Consider the following 16,815-nt stretch of genomic DNA (forward strand, 5'->3'; position numbering starts at 1 on the left):
ATGCTGCTTCTCATTCAATGAGTGACTGGTCCTTGTACATTCCAAGCACTTAGTACAGTGCCCTGCACATAGTAAGCGCTCAATAAATACGACTGAATGAATGAATGGCCCTCCTCTCCCCTGCTTCCTCGCGTCCATGCGGCGACTTGACCAATCCCCTCCGAGCAGCAGAGCGGAAGTGACGTCGGCGCGCGAGCGCCCCCCCCCCCCCCCGCCGCCCCACCCCTGTTCCGTCCTCCGGCGGCGCGAGCCGGGAAGATGATGGGCGCGGGCGGAGGCGGAGACAGCAGCCTGGAGAACGCCAATCCACTCATCTACGAGCGGTCTGGGGAGCGGCCTGTCACCGCGGGGGAGGAGGATGAACAGGTCCCCGACTACATCGACGACCGGGAGATCTTCGATATCCTTTCCCCTCCCGCTTCCCCCCCCACCTCCGCGTCGATCCTGGATCCCGGGCGGCCTCAACCCCTTCTTCCCCAGAATGTCTCTCTCTCCCCTCCAGCCCCGGACACCCCCTTGGCCCGGGCCTGAAAGAGACCCCCGCAGGGCAGAGAGGAAGCAGCGTGGCTCAGTAGAAAGAGCCTGGACTTGGGAGTCCGAGGTCATGGATTCGAATCCCGGCTCCGCCACTTGGCAGCTGTGTGACTGTGGGCAAGTCGCTTCACTTCCCTGGGCCGTAGTTCCCGCATCTGGAAAAACAGGGATTAAGACAGTGAGCCTCCTGTAGGACAACCTGATTGCCCTGTATCTCCCCCAGCGCTTAGAACAGTGCTCTGCACATAGTAAGCGCTTAACAAATACCAACATTAATTAAACAACTCTCTTGGGGGCAGCGTGGCTCAGTGGAAAGAGCCCGGGCTTGGGAGTCCGAGGTCATGGGTTTGAATCCCGGCCCCGCTGCTTGCCAGCTGTGTGACTTTGGGCCAGTCACTTCACTTCCCTGAATGGGGATGAAGACTGGGAGCCCCAAGTGGGACCACCTGATCACCTTGTATCCCCCCCTTCACCCCCCAGCACTTAGAACGGTGCTGGGCACATAGTAAGCGCTTAACAAATACCACCATTACCATTAGTATTATCCCCATTCCTCCACTGGGCCAGAGGACCCCCTCCCCTCACCCCTTGCCTTGGATCCACTCATTTTCCTTGACTTGGTACATCTGATCCGTTCCATTAATGATCCAGAGCATCCACTGACCTTGGAGGAACTGAACGTTGTCGAGCAAGTTAGAGTTAAAGTAATTTGCATTGATTGTACCACTTAATCCCCGAGGTGAAAAATTTGGGGTGAAAAATTCCCCAGGAGGGGGGCCCGACGAGGCCAGGGGAGGTCAGCATCCCTCAGGGTAGGAAGGAGACTTAGGACTGTAAGCAACAGTCCTGCTAACTAACAAGCCATCCAGCACAATGTTCTGTTTGTGAGACTTCTTGAAGAAACCGTGTGTGATGGTGCCCTCCTCGTCGTACGTTCTCCCGGCTGGAGGAATGTTGAGGGCGGATTGGGGGTTTTAGCTCCCGGATTCTTGCCTAAGGGCCATCTCTCCTCTCTTCCTCCTCCACCGCCTCTTCTCTATTTATCGGGCACCCCCACGCGCGGAGCCGTGGTGAGACCTAGAAAAGGTATAACAGAGTCAGGCACAATCCCTGCCCTAGGGTCTGAGAGATGATATGTGGATGATGTGGATCACCCCCTTAGCCATCCCCTTGGCCTGGCTCTGCGTGAACCCATCCCCGTATGCCGTGGAGGGGAGAACAGTTACGCAGCATGAGGCTGCTCCGGGCAGCGGCAGCAGGGGCGGAAAGGTAGCCCTTGCCCGTTCCTGGAGGGTGCCCACGGGCTGTTTGCTTAGGACGTCCACCCGTGGTTTCGGTTGTCCCGGTAGGCGGTTCTGGGACTTGCTGTTTTCCAACAGGTCAATGACCAGGAGAGCACTGTGAAGGTGGAGTTTACGCCTACAATTCCACACTGCAGCATGGCAACCTTAATCGGCCTGTCCATCAAAGTAAAGCTGATCCGTTCGTTGCCTGAAAGGTTTAAGGTGAGTGAGTGGGGATCCCAGAAAGGAGGAGAGGAGCAGGACAACTCAGAGACCGAAGGAGATCTGGGGCTGTCACCCTGTTTAGAAAGGTGTCATCAGCTGTTTACCCTCGATTTCAGGGTGTTTAACCTAGTGGAAATCAAGCAGTGGTATTTATTGAGGGCTTACTTGGTGCAGCACTCTGTACTCGGTGTTTGGGAGAGTATAGTACAGTGGGTAGATATGACCCCTACTCTCAAGGAGCTTACCGCCTAATGGGGGAGATGGACAGTACAATCAGTTACAGGTAAGTGAAGCCACCGAGTGGAATGATAGGAATATCGTAATTATAATTGATTGATAAGTGCCGTGGGGATCGGGGGGAGGGGTAAGTGCCCAGGAGAGTCAGTAGGGAGGGAAAATAGAGTGTGGGGAGGGGGCAGTGAGAGCTTAGTCAGGGAAGGCTTCTTGGAGAAGATGTGTTAGGAGGGCTTTGAAGATGGGGAGAAAGGTTATCTGTTGGGTATGAAAGGGGAGGGAGTGCCAGGCAGGAGGGAGGACGTGAGTGAGGGGTTGGCACCCGGCGAGACGAGAGAGAGCGAGGGACAGAGAGTAGATTGGTGGTAGAGGAGCCAAGTGTGTGGACTGGGTTGGAGTGGGGGGAGAGCGGGGAGAACCGATTGAGGGCCTGGAATCCCACGGGCGGGTGTTTCCACTTGATGCAGAGTTGGCTGGGCCCCAGTTGGAGGCACTTGAGGAGTGGGGAGACGGGCACGCGCACAGAATGGTTTGGTAGAGAAGCGATGTGGGCAGCAGAGAATGAAAATTGAGCCCCAGGAGGACTCTACAAGAGAGGTTGAGTCCTCGCTCAAACACTCTTTGACAAGGTTACTTAGAAAGTCGGTGACAGTGACCCTGTTTCTTCCAGATGGATGTTCACATAACTCCTGGTACCCATACGTCAGAGCATGCAGGTGAGCCAGTCCTAGCCCCAGCCCCACGTTCTCTCTCCCAACACTTACCTCGGGAGACCCATTTTGAACAGAGGTGCTTTCATTGGCTGCCAAACTGGTGGTGTGGGGGGGGGGGGGGCGGCGGGGGAGTGTCTTAATCAGTTCCATCACTGATTTTTTGTTTTTGCCTCTGGGTAAACTAAAATGACATGAACTCTCAATCAATTAATGGTATTTATTGAGTCCTTACTATGTGCAGAGCTATCTACTAAACGCTCGGGAGAATACAGTACAACAGAACAGTGTTGTCCCTCTGCTGCCTGTCATTTCCTGGTTTCTGGGTCAGCCCTGGAACTAAGGCAGCGACAGCAATTCCCAACTTCTTTTCAGCCTGGGACTACTTTTGGAAATTAGTAATAATGATAATAATATTAATTGTGGGATTCATTAAGCACTTTGTGCCAAGCGCCAGGGTAAATAGAAGGTAATAAGGTCGAGCACAGTCCCCGTCCCACTCGGGGCCCAGTCTAAGAGCGAGGGGGAGCAGAGATCGAATCCCCATTTTCCAGATGAGGAAACTGAGGCCCAGAGAAGTGAAGCGACTTGCCCAAGGTCACTCATCAGGCAAGTGGCAGAGTCAGAATTAGATCTACCTCTCTTCCCATGCCCCGCCTCCCCCTTCTCCTTGGACTAGTCATTCAATAATAGTAGTGGTAATTATTAAGCGCTCATTGCGTGCCGAGCGCTGGACTAAGTGCTGGGAAAGTAGAGACCCGGGTGGGAATTGGAGCCGGACCCTCTCCCTGGAGAGGGCTCCCGAGCTGAATCGAGTAGTATTTCCTGAGGGCCTGCTGTGGGCAGAACACACAGTAAGCGCTCAATAAATACGATCGAATGAATTGCCCTGGATGCTTGAGAGCAGACAACGGAAGCAGTAGAGATGGTCCCCGCCCTCGAGGAGCTCAGCAGTCCAGCGGGAGAACCAGGCAGACATGGACTGTTTACGTATGGTGGGGGCAGGAGGAGAAACATAGAGGCAGCTGGCGCTAATAAAAGGAATCCATTAATGAGCTCTTCTCACCGGGCACCAGGGCAGGCACGGAGAAGCAGGAGGAGTCGGGCAGGCAGGAACAGGTGGCTCTGGTGACAACTCACCAGTCTGCCTGACCCGCTGGAAACTGCTGCCTGGCCGGGAGCCCCGGGGCCTTGGTGGGAATGTGAGGGAGGCGGTCGTCTCGAGCAGTGGGGAGGGGAGAGGGGGGAAGGCCCTGACCCACCTTGGTCTCTCGGAGCAGTGAACAAACAGCTGGCTGACAAGGAGCGTGTGGCAGCAGCGTTGGAGAACTCCCATCTGCTGGAGGTGGTGAACCAGTGCCTTTCCACCCGGGCCTAGCCCTGCGCCTCCGTCAGGTTCCAGCTCATCTCGGGGACTGAGACGGCGCCGAGGCCCCGGGCTGAGCACCGTGGGTGGGGAAGGAGGGCTCCGAGGGCATCTTGCCTTCGCCGAGCAAGAGTTCTTTCCAATAAACTCTGAGTTTACGCTTCGTTTGAGTGGTTCACTCGGGAGCGCTTCTTCCATTCGTTCGTTCAGTCGTATTTATTGAGCTCTTACTGTGTGCAGAGCACTGTACTTCTTTGGCGGTCGGTTGCTGTCTCGTCGAGCGGGCCTCCCCGGGGAAAAGTTGCACCGGCTCTTCGGCCTCTCGGAGAGCTTGCTTTTGACACCCTCCTGTGTGCACAGCACTGTGCTAAGTGCTCGGGGCGGGGAACGGTAGAATTGGAAGACCCGATTCCCTCCCCTGAAAGGGAGCGGGAGGAACAAGAGGACATAAACTGTCAAACCTAACGTAGGTAAAATAAGAAGAAAAATAAATCACAGTACTTGTTAAGCACTTACTATGTGCCAAGCACGGTTCTAAGCACTGGGGTGGATACAAATTAATCGGCTTGGACACTGTCCCTGTCCTGCATGGGGCTCACGGTCTAAGTAGGGGGAGGAGGATTTAATCCCCGTTTTACAGATGGGGTAACTGAGACCCAGAGGAGTGAAGTGACTTGCCCCAGGTCAATAGTAGGCATGGGGCAGTGCTGAAATTAGCAAGCAAGTCCTCTGACTGCCAGGCCTGGACTAATTCCCCTAGGCCACCACGCTGCTCCTCTATAGAGGTAAACAAGGAAGAGCATCGTCTGTATGGCAAAAACAAAAGGAAGCAGTGAAATGAAGAAACAGATACACAATACTAAAGTGGCGATGGGGTGGGGATTAATGAGGGAAGGCCTCTTGGTGGAGTTGGTTTTTTAGTATGGCTTGGGGTGGGGGATGTGCGCTGAGGCCTGATGGGTGGTTGGGGGGTCAGGGGAGAAGTTACAGGCCGGGAAGAAAGGTGAGCCCTGGGTTAGAGTTGAGAGAGCCTAAACCCAAATGTGGTTGGAAATCTTGCTTGGGAGGATAGAGAGTGAGTTGGGGTGCAGCAAGAGAAGAGATAGGGTCTTTGTTCGTTCACTCATTCATTCAATTGTATTGAGTGCTTACTGTGTGCAGAGTACTGTATTAAGCACTTGGAATGTACAATTCGGCAGCAGATGGAGATAATCTCTGCCCAACAAGGGGCTCACGGTCTAGTTGGGGGAGACAGCAAAACAAGTAGTCAGGCATCAATAGCATCAAAATAGATAAATGGAATCATAGATGTATACACATCATTAATAAAATAGAGAATATATACAAATATACACAAGTGCTGTGGGGAGGGGAAGGGGAGAGAGAGAGGGAGGGAGTAGGGTGATGAGGAGGGGCGGAGGGAAAGGAAGGGCTCAGTCTGGGAAGGCCTCCTGGAGGAGGTGAACTCTCAGTAGGGCTTTGAAGAGGGGAAGAGAGGTATTTGGGCGGATGTGAGGAGGAAGGGCATTCCAGGACAGTGGTAGGACATGGACCGGGGCTCGGAGGCAAGCGGCAGAGGAGCGGAGTGTGCGGGCTGGGCAGTAGAGGGAGAGAAGGGAGGTGAGGTAGGAGGGTGGCCTCCTTTGTGAGGAGGCCGGATGGAGCCTCTGGGCAGCTAGGAGCCACGAGGGAAGGGGCTCTGGCAAGGGGAAGGGGACTTAGCGCCCTTGGGAAAGGGCTCAGAGTGGCAGCTGAACAGTAGAGCGAGCTTTCCAAAGGACTCAGTTTCTTACGTGGAATCTGCTCGGTCGGTCTGGGGCCACGAGGAGGCGCCCCGAGACCATGGAGAAAGTCCCCCCGGCCGAGAAGACCGTTAATAAGGGCCACCTTTACTGAGCATTTAGGAGTCAAGGACTGTTCTAAGCGCTGAGGTCAAAACTAGTTAATCGGGTCGGACAGGTCCCCCTCCCAAGTGGGGCTCAAGGTCTAAGTAGGAGAGAGGACCCCCAGGTATCGAACCCCCATTTTACAGCTGAGGAAACGGAGGCACAAAGCGAAGTGGCTTGCTCAGGGTCACCCAGCCAACAACCGGCAGATCCGGGATGACAACCCAGATCCTCGGACTCCGAGAATGGCTTGGGGCTGCCCACCGGGAGGGAAACCTAGGGCCTGGGGCAGCCCAGGCTGGACCATCAAGGAGCCAAGGAGGATGGGTGGTCCACCCGTCACGAGCCATGCTTTTCTTGGGGTTTCCTTGTATTTCTCTCTTCCCCAGTCTGCCGTCCCCCAGGTGTTCCCATGGCCCGGGCCTGTACCCCAGCGCAGGGCACAGTGTGCGACACCTTCTAAGCATCTAATTAGTGTCGTCGCGGTCAGACCATCCCGAGAAGTGGAAACGAGGGCAGACTCCACAACATCTTGCACCCCTCAGGTAGCTCAGACATCACTGTTCATCAGAGCCCCTCCTGGGGGCAGTCTGCCAGAGCGGACAGCACGCCAACCCAGGCAGCGGAGCGGGCACCGAGGGCAATTCCAAGAGAAGTAGATGAGGAGGCTCCTGGGGAGTGTCCCATCTAATAGGGGAGACAAGCCAACAATATGCACATTCCAGAGGAGGACAGAAGGGCTGAGGATGGCGTGGGGGATGGTGTCTTTGCCCACCAACCCCTACACCCATCTTCTGCTGGACTGGCCTGGGACGCTTACCGCTTCTTAGAGCCCGGCTCTGATCCCTGCCTTTCCTCCATTCCTCTTGGCCTGCCTGGCCACACCTGCCCCCTCCATCTCTGTACCCCCCTCTACCACACTCAGCAAGTTTCCCCCTGACCACTTCTCTTTGCCAAAAAACCCCCTCCCTTTCCTTTTCTCCCCCCCACCCCCTCCCCTCCTGGGAGCTCTGACGTAATCCCATTTTGCTTTGGAGTGCAGGATGGGCCTTGGTGGGTGGAAAGGATTCCCCTTCAGTGGCCCGGTGCAAAAGGCACCCTATTTCCAGCTCTCCAGACCGCGTTCCGATTGATGCTCCGGTCGGCAGCCCCTGCGTACTCCTCGCCCCTTCTCCTTTTCCAGTTTCCCCAGGGGGGAGACCTAGGTTTCTGGGGCTCCTCTCCCTCTCTCACAGCCCCCCTCGGTCTCTGGCATTACGTTGGTGGGGCCGCACGGCCCATCCGTAACAATCAGCTGACAGAAGGCCCATGGTTCCGGGTGCCTGGTGAACGGTTGGGTAATAATAATAATGTTGGTATTTGTTAAGCGCTTACTATGTGCCGAGCACTGTTCTAAGCACTGGGGTAGATACAAGATAATAAGGTCATCCCGCGTGAGGCTCACAGTTAATCCCCATTTTACAGATGAGGTAACTGAGGCACAGAGAAGTGAAGTGACTTGCCCATAGTCACACAGCTGACAAGTGGCAGAGCCGGGAGTCGAACTCATGACCTCTGACTCCGAAGCCCAGGCTCTTTACACTGAGCCACGCCTACATCATCATCGTTGTCATAATCATCAATAGTAATCATTGAGCAATTACTGTGTGCAGAACACTGTACTAAGCACTTGGGAGAGTACAATAGAACAGAGTTGGCAGACTCACCCCCTGCCCACAACGAGCTGACAGTCTAGAGGAGGAGACAGGCATTAATATAAATAAATAATTTATAACATATCAAGAGGCCTTGGGTTAAGGTCCCTTCTCTTCTCCCCCTACCCCATCCCCACCCTGTCTGGAACATTGCTCCTGGGAGACAGGTGATTATTGACCCATGTTGTTCTGACTTTCGATGCCACGTTCAGGAGCCAGGATCTCACAGGCCACCAGCCTGACGATGGCTTGTGTCCTAGACAGGAAATCTCTAGGGGCCAGGGGTGGGAGAGGGGGAAATGACAAACCTGTTCTGAGGAGCCACCCTGCAGTCGTTCAATAAAGAGCGCTTACTGTATGCAGAGCACTGTACTAATCACTTGGGAGAGTACAGTATAACAGACATGTTCCTTGCCCACAACAAGCTTCTACTCCCGGCTCTGCCACTAATCAGCTGTGTCACCTTGGGCAAGTCACTTCACTTCTCTGGGACTCAGTTCCCTCATCTGTAAAATGGGGATTAAGTCTGTGAGCCCCACGTGGGACAACCTCATTACCTCGTATCTACCCCAGCGCTTAGAACAGCACTTGGCACACAATAAGGGCTTAACAAATACCAACATTATTATTACTATTACAGTCTAGAGGGGGGAGAAAGACATTAACATAAGTAAAGAAAATTACAGGTATGTACTTGCCTGTAGAGAAGCATCATGGCTCAGCGGAAAGAGCACGGGCTTTGGAGTCAGAGGTCATGAGTTCGAATCCCAGCTCTGCCACTTGTCAGCTGTGTGACTTTGGGCAAGTCACTTAACTTCTCGGTGCCTCTCTTACCTCATCTGTAAAATGGGGATTAAAACTGTGAGCCCCACGTGGGACAACCTGATTCCCCTGTGTCTACCCCAGTGTTTAGAACAGTGCTCGGCACATAGTAAGCGCATAACAAATAGCAACATTATTACATAAGTGCTGTGGAGCTGGGAGGAGGATGAATAAAGGGAGTGAGTCAGGGTGACGCAGAAGGGGGTGGGAGAAAAGAAAAAGAGGGCTGAGTCGGGGAAGGCCTCCTGGAGGAGATGTGCCTTCAATAAGATTTCGAAGGCAGGGAGAGTAATTATCTGTCTGATATGGAGTAGGAGGGTGTTCCAGGCCAGAGGCAGAAGGTGGGTGAGAGGTCGGAGGGGAGATAGATGAGATAGAGGTGCATTGAAAGGGTTAGCATTAGAGGAGTGAAGCGTGAGGGCTGCGTTGTAGTGGGAGAGTAAGGAGGTGAGGTAGGAGAAGTCAAGGGGATGGACTGCTTTAAAGCCGATGGTGAGGTGTTTCCGTTGGATATGGAGGTGGATGGGCAACCACTGTAGGTTCTTAAGGAGTGGAATGCAGTCCCATGGGCGTATGGGGCCACTCCAGCCCCAGCAGGGGAAGTCCCTGGAAGCTTTGTTTGGACACTTCTGCCTGCCCTACCACACACACAGTTTTCTCCGCTACATCAGTCAGAGAGACATGGCTTCCAAGTGACTTTAAAAGGACTCTTCCTTCTTCCCTGAAATGGCAGGTCCCTCCCACCTTCTTTTGAATTTGTATTCAAAAAGGAAAACTGTTTTCCTTCGCCCCTAAGGAGGTTTCTTGTGGGTCCCAGGGCTTTTCAAGAGTTCACCCCTTCTTAAAAACCTCCAGTGGTTGCCTATCAACCTCCGCACCAAACAAAAACTTCTCACTCTAGGCTTCGAGGCTCCCCATCACCTTGCCCCTTCCTATCTCTCCTCCCTTCTCTCTTTCTACTGCCCACCCCGCACGCTCCGCTCCTCTGCCGCCCACCTCCTCACCGTCCCCCCTTTTCGCCTATGCCGCCGTCGACTTCTGGGCCACATCCTCCCGTGGTCCTGGAACGCCCTCCCTCCTCACCTCCGCCAAACTAATTCTCTTCCCCTCTTCAAAACCCTACTTATAGCTCACTTCCTCCAAGAGGCCTTCCCAGACTAAGCTCCCCTTTCCCTCTGCTCCCTCTACCCCCACTTCACCTATCTGCAGCTAAACCCTCTTCTCCCCCCTTTCCCTCTGCTCCTACCCCTCTCCCGTCCCATCCCCTCAGCACTGTACTCGTCCGCTCATCTGTATATATCTTCATCACCCTATTAATTTTGTTAATGAGCTGTATATCACTTTGATTCTATTTATTTGCTATTGCTTTAATGAGATGCTCTTCCCCTTGATTCTATTTATTGCCATTGTTCTTGTCTGTCCGTCTCCCCCGATTAGACTATAAGCCCGTCAAAGGGCAGGGACTGTCTCTATCTGTTACCGATTTGTACATTCCAAGTGCTTAGTACAGTGCTCTGCACATAGTAAGCGCTCAATAAATACTATTGAATGAATGGATAGGTATGGAGGCCAGCTCCCCAGCAACTCCCTCCGTGCCACCCCCCGAGGAGCTCTTCTCGCCCTTCATTTTAGCATCTCGGGGCAGCCAGAGCAACAGAGGCCTGGGCTGGAGAGCAGCTCAGACCCGGGCACCAGGGGAGCTAGGGTGGGATCTCCGCCCAGGGCTCCTCGGGGAGCAGGGGGTCCACTCTGAGGCCTCCCGGGGTGGGGGTCGGCATACCGCTTCTCCATCTGGCTCTCAGGGTGTTGGGGGAAACCACGGCCACCCCCGAGCTTTGGGCATTCTGGTCTGCTGCGGGGAGATGTCCACGGGCCGGAGCCCTGGCCGCTTCCAAACATTACGGAACATCCAGCTTAGTGAATGGTAAACAATCCGGTTCTCCCCGCTGTTTATCTGACCGGGCCAGAGATCCAAGTGGGGAGAAGCTGCCCTGTTCAGGACTTTCATGGTGAAAAGGGGCCTGGGACAGGGCCCCACCCACCCTCCCTCCCTTCTCCTCTGGTTAGCCTGGGCAGTGGGGCGGTGGCCGTGTGAGGGTCGGGGAGGGAGGTGGGAGGGTCGGGGGACAGGCGGGTGAACGGCCTGAGAGAGGTCCCCGACTTGTTCATCCCAAGCGCTTAGTACAGTGCTCTGCACATAGTAAGCGCTCAATAAATACTATTGAATGAAAGGTCTGGATCAGGCAGGCAGCCACTTTCCTTCTTCTCCTGGCCCGGCCAAGAGGTGACATTCCCCAGGCGGCGGAGGGGCTGAGCCATCCACGCTTCCTGCTGTCCCTCTGCTGGGGGCCGTGAAAGCCTCTCCATCCCCTGCACTGGAGCTCGTTTGGGGTTGGGGCCGGATGGGGGGACAGCAAACCCCTCACTGGGACAGTGGGTTTGCTACAGCCTGCCAGGGTCCAGGGCTTGGGGGCATCTGGGGTACTGTTGAATTCCCTCTCGTTTCCAAATCCCCCCATGTTCAAGGAAGAACCAAGAGCCACCTTCTAGCAAGTGGACCGAGTGAACCTGGTTCTCGGGTGAAGACCAGCCGCCGCCACCTTCCAGCCACCCTGTTAGAGCAGGCTTCTGCTCAGTCCGCTCTAGTTTCTGCAGCGGTTGGCACGGCGAAGAGCCCTGCTTCTTGGACGCCGTGGGTCCCTCCTGGATCTGGCCAACGAGATGGAGCATGAGCCATGTCTTGGAGACAATCCGTCTGGCCGGTTTGTGGTTTGCAAATGAAGGCTGACCGTGGGAATAGCGGTGGTAGCGGGGAGGGTCAGCCTACCTGGGCCCAGCAAGTTAGGCACTTGTGAGCCTGACATGCTGGGGGAAGTCCCTGGGGGGCAGGCCGGGGGCATCGAGAGGGGCAGGACAGAAATGGAGCTAGGTAGCCCTCTGGTCAGGCCAATGCCCAAGTGCCCCTGGGAGCCAGTCCCCAGGCCCCAGTCACCAAATATAGTGCCAAGTATAGAACTCTCCCTTCCTTGGGCCTATGCACATGGGACACCTACAGGCCCTGCACGTTCAGTCCGTGTTTCTCTGCTCCTCCAGGACCTCCAGGGGTTGCCCATCCACCTCTGCATCAAACAGAAACTCCTCACCATCGGCTTTAAGGCACTCCATCACCTTGCCCACTCCTACCTCACCTCGCTTCTCTCCTTCTACAACCCAGCACGCACACTTTGCTCCTCTAATGTCAACCTACTCACTGTGCCTCGTGCCTCGATCTTGTCTGTCTGGCTGCGGACCTCTCGCTCACGTCCAGCCTCTGGGCTGGAGCTTTCTCCCCGTCCATATCCGACAGATGATCACTTTTCTCACCTTCAAAGCCTTATGGAAGATGCATCTCCTCCAAGAGGCCTTCCCTGGCTAGGACTACATTTTCTCTTCTCCTATTCCCTTCTGCATCACCCTTGCACTTAGATTTGCACGCTTTTTCACCCTTCCCTCATTCCCACGGCGCTTATGTACATATCCATAAATTATTTATTATTTATATTCATGTCTATCTCCCCCCCCCCCCATAGACTGTAAGCACGTTGTGGGCAGGGAACATAATAATAATAATAATGTTCGTATTTTGTTAAGCGCTTACTATGTGCCGAGCACTGTTCTAAGTGCTGGGGTAGATACAGGGTAATCAGGTTGTCCCACGTGAGTTAATCCCCATTTTACAGATGAGGTAACTGAGGCACAGAGAAGTGAAATGACTCGCCCACGGTCACACAGCTGACAAGTGGCAGAGCCTGGATTCGAACTCATGACCTCTGACTCCCAAGCCCGTGCTCTTTCCACTGAGCCATGCTGCTTCTTGTGTCTGCCAACGTGTCTGCCAACTCTATTATAGTGTACTCTCCTAAGTGTCCACTCTGGGTTGTACCTGCACCTGGCTAAGGACTGCAGGGCTGCTCCTTAGGCCTGGAGGAAAGCTAGTCAGTCAGTCAATCAATCCATCAACCAATCCATCAGTGGGTTTACTGAACACCTGCTAATAATTGTGATTTTTTTTTTAAGGGCTTACTAAGGGGCAAACACTGGGGTGGATTCAATTTAAGCAGATAATAATAATAATAATAATAATAATAATGATGGTATTTGTTAAGCACTTACTCTGTTGCCCAGCACTGTTCTAAGTGCTGGGGTAGATACGAGGTAATGAGGTTGTTCCACGTGGGGCTCACAGTCTTAATCCCCATTTTACAGATGAGGTAACTGAGGCCCAGAGAGGTGAAGCCCTAGACCCCCTCCAATCTGGCTTCCGTCCCCTCCACTCTACCGAGACTGCTCTCTCTAAGGTCACCCATGACCTCCTTCTTGCCAAATCCAATGGCTCCTACTCCATTCTGATCCTCCTTGACCTCTCTGCTGCCTTTGACACTGTCGACCATCCCCTCCTCCTCCATACCTTATCTCACCTTGGCTTCACGGACTCTGTCCTCTCCTGGTTCTCCTCTTACCTCTCTGGCCGATCATTCTCGGTCTCCTACGCTGGAGCCTCCTCCCCCTCCCATCCTTTAACTGTTGGAGTTCCTCAAGGGTCAGTTCTTGGCCCTCTTCTGTTCTCCATTTACACTCACTCCCTCGGTGAACTCATCCGCTCTCACGGCTTTGACTACCATCTCTACGCAGATGACACGCAGATCTACATCTCCGCCCCTGTCCTCTCCCCCTCCCTTCAGGCTCGCATCTCCTCCTGCCTCCGGGACGTCTCCACCTGGATGTCGGCCCGCCACCTAAAACTCAACATGAGCAAGACTGAGCTCCTCATCTTCCCTCCCAAACCCGGTCCGCTCCCAGACTTCTCCATCACCGTGGATGGCACGACCATCCTTCCCGTCCCGCAGGCCCGCAATCTCGGTGTCATCCTTGACTCGTCCCTCTCGTTCACCCCACACATCCTATCCGTTACCAAGACCTGCCGGTTTCACCTCTACAATATCGCCAAGATCCGCCCTTTCCTCTCCACCCAAACGGCTACCTTACTATTACGGGCTCTCGTTATATCCCGGCTAGACTACCGTGTCAGCCTTCTCTCTGACCTCCCTTCCTCCTCTCTCGCCCCGCTCCGGTCTATTCTTCACTCCGCTGCCTGGCTCATCTTCCTGCAGAAACGATCTGGGCATGTCACTCCCCTTCTTAAACATCTCCAGTGGTTGCCTATCGACCTCCGCTCCAAACAAAAACTCCTCACTCTAGGCTTCGAGGCTCTCCATCACCTTGCCCCTTCCTACCTCTCCTCCCTTCTCTCTTTCTACCGCCCACCCCGCACGCTCCGCTCCTCTGCCGCCCACCTCCTCGCCGTCCCTCGGTCTCGCCTATCCCGCCGTCGACCCCTGGGTCACGTCCTCCCGCGGTCCTGGAACGCCCTCCCTCCTCACCTCCGCCAAACTGATTCTCTTTCCCTCTTCAAAACCTTACTTAAAAATCACCTCCTCCAAGAGGCCTTCCCAGACTGAGCTCCTCTTCCCCCTCTACTCCCTCTGCCATCCCCCCTTTACCTCTCCGCAGCTAAAGCCTCATTTTCCCCTTTTCCCTCTGCTCCTCCACCTCTCCCTTCCCATCCCCACAGCACTGTACCCGTCCGCTCAACTGTATATATTTTCGTTACCCTATTTATTTTGTTAATGAATTGTACATCGCCTTGATTCTATTTAGTTGCCATTGTTTTTACGAGATGTTCTTCCCCTTGACGCTGTTTAGTGCCATTGTTCTTGTCTGTCCGTCTCCCCCGATTAGACTGTAAGCCCGTCAAACGGCAGGGACTGTCTCTATCTGTTGCCGACTTGTTCATCCCAAGCGCTTAGTACAGTGCTCTGCACATAGTAAGCGCTCAATAAATACTATTGAATGAATGAATGAATGAAGTAGCTTGCCTAAGGTCACGCAGCAGACAAGCGGCGGAGCCGGGAATTAGAGCCCACGTCCTCTGATTCCCAAGCCCGGGCTCTTTCCATGAAGCCACACTGCTTCTAACCTACTGAGCACAGAGCTCCATATCCATCGACACGTGAGGGAGTTCAACAGAAGCAGGCCGGGACACACTATCCCTGCCTTCAGGGAACTTATTATCTCGTGACAGGAGAAAGATGGCCCAAAATGATTTACAAATAACGGGACCAGGGGGAGGATGGCCTATAGCAGGATCAGAATGAAAAATAATCGAAAAGACGAGGAAACACACGTATGTGCCCGGTGCTGAAGGAGGGTGTAAATCCCAGGCTCAAATCCCAAGATGCCAGATACTACAGTATATCCTCCGCACAAAACAAAAACTTCTCCCCTCTTCAAAACCCTACTTAAAGCTCACCTCCTCCAAGAGGCCTTCGCAGACTGAACTCTCCTTTTCCCTCTGCTCTCTCTGCTCCCCCTCTACCCCCCCTTCACCTCTCCTCAGCTAAGCCCTCTTTTCCCCCCTTTCCCTCTGCTCCTCCCCCCTCCTTTCCCCTCCCCTCAGCACTGTACTCGTCTGCTCAACTGTATATATTTTCATTACCTTATTTATTTTGTTAATGAGATGTTCATCCCCTTGATTCTATTTATTGCTATTGTTCTTGTCTGTCCGTCTCCCCTGATTAGACTGTAAGCCCATCAGAGGGCAGGGACTGTCTCTATCTGTTACCAATTTGTACATTCCAAGCACTTAGTACAGTTCTCTGCACATAGTAAGCACTCAATAAATACTACTGAATGAATGAATACAGTGAAATCCCCCTCCACCCTGAATGTTATCTGGTGCTGGTGGTAATAATCAGTCGATCACATATGCCTAATGGGCTGGGGCCAGGCAGTCTGACCACGCTGCTGCTGGCTGTCACGGGTATTTCTGCTGCCATGGGTATTTATCGACCATTTCCTCTGTGCAGAGCAAAGTGCTAAGTACTTGGGAGAGTACAGTATAGCAGAGTTGGTAGACCCGTTCCCTGCCCATAAGAAGCTTACAGTCTAGAGGACTCTAGTGGAAGAAGTAGTCTAGTAGTAATAATAAGAGAAGCATTTCTCTGCCAACAGGGCTTCCCTGACTAACTCCTCACTGTCCCACGCTATTATTTGCTCTCCCCTCTCCATCATCTGTGCACTTGGGTCTGGACCCCTTAAGCACCCTGATATTCACTGCATTCCCAGCCCCACTGCATTTATGTCCCTACTCTTATACTCTGCTGCTTCCCCTACCCATAACTGATTTGAATGTCTGTCTCCCCCTCTGGACTGGAAGCTCCTTGAGGCCAGGGATCACATCTACCAACTCCGTTGTATGGTATTCTCCCAAGAGCTTAGTCCAGTGCTCTGCCTACAGTTAGCGCTCGATAAATACCGTCGATCGGCTGATAATAATGATAATGATAACGATACTAATGATAACGATGATGGTATTTGTTAAGCGCTTACTATGTGCTGAGCACTGTTCTAAGCGCTGGGGTAGATAGAAGGTAGGCAGATTGTCCCACGTGGGGCTCACATTTTTTAATCCCCATTTTTACAGATGAGGTCAGTGAGGCACAGAGAAGTGAAATGACTTGCCCAAGGTCACACAGCAGGCAGGTGATGGAGCCGGGATTAGAACCCACGACCTCTGACTCCCAAGCCCGGGCTCTTGCCCTAAGCCACGCTACTTCTCTATGATTGAAGAAGAATCATAGAGAAGCAGAGAAGCAGCTAGAGAAGCAGCGTGGCTCAGTGGAAAGAGCCCGGGCTTGGGAGTCAGAAGTCATGGATTCAAATTGCAGCTCTGCCACTTATCAGCTGTGTGACTGTGGGCAAGTCACTTTACTTCTCTGTGCCTCAGTTCTCTGATCTGGAAAATGGGGATTAAGACTGTGAGCCCCACGTGGGACAAACTGATTACCTTGTATCTACCCAGGGCTTAGAACAGTGCTTGGCACATAGTGGGCACTTAACAAATACCAAAATTATTATTATTAAATGGCATTTATCGAGCACCCACCAAGTGTAGCGCACTGTACTGAGCACTTAGGAAAGTACCACAGAAGCCTGATCCACCTCCCCTGTCCACAACCTAAA

The 16,815-nt window shown here is 53.5% G+C and overlaps 1 protein-coding gene across 1 annotated transcript; it reads left to right on the top strand.

Annotated features, from left to right (window-relative positions):
- The first annotated feature begins 218 nt into the window (after window positions 1-218).
- Window positions 219-4,516, top strand: CIAO2B (cytosolic iron-sulfur assembly component 2B). The gene is made up of 5 exons (XM_029057318.2): window positions 219-400; window positions 1,159-1,238; window positions 1,914-2,039; window positions 2,947-2,992; window positions 4,267-4,516. The coding sequence occupies exons 1-5, from the start codon at window positions 259-261 to the stop codon at window positions 4,362-4,364; spliced, it is 492 nt and encodes a 163-aa protein (XP_028913151.1). The 5' UTR covers window positions 219-258; the 3' UTR covers window positions 4,365-4,516.
- Window positions 4,517-16,815: the final 12,299 nt, after the last annotated feature.

This window comes from Ornithorhynchus anatinus, unplaced genomic scaffold (assembly GCF_004115215.2).
Source record: "Ornithorhynchus anatinus isolate Pmale09 unplaced genomic scaffold, mOrnAna1.pri.v4 scaffold_93_arrow_ctg1, whole genome shotgun sequence".
NCBI classification, from domain to species: Eukaryota; Metazoa; Chordata; class Mammalia; order Monotremata; family Ornithorhynchidae; genus Ornithorhynchus; species Ornithorhynchus anatinus.

Coding starts and splice junctions, on each gene's coding strand:
- CIAO2B (XM_029057318.2), top strand. CDS start 259: ATGATGGGCGCGGGCGGAGGCGGAGACAGCAGCCTGGAGAACGCCAAT. Junction 401..1,158: donor CGACGACCGGGAGATCTTCG/ATATCCTTTCCC, acceptor TTGACTTGGTAC/ATCTGATCCGTTCCATTAAT. Junction 2,993..4,266: donor CCATACGTCAGAGCATGCAG/GTGAGCCAGTCC, acceptor CTCTCGGAGCAG/TGAACAAACAGCTGGCTGAC.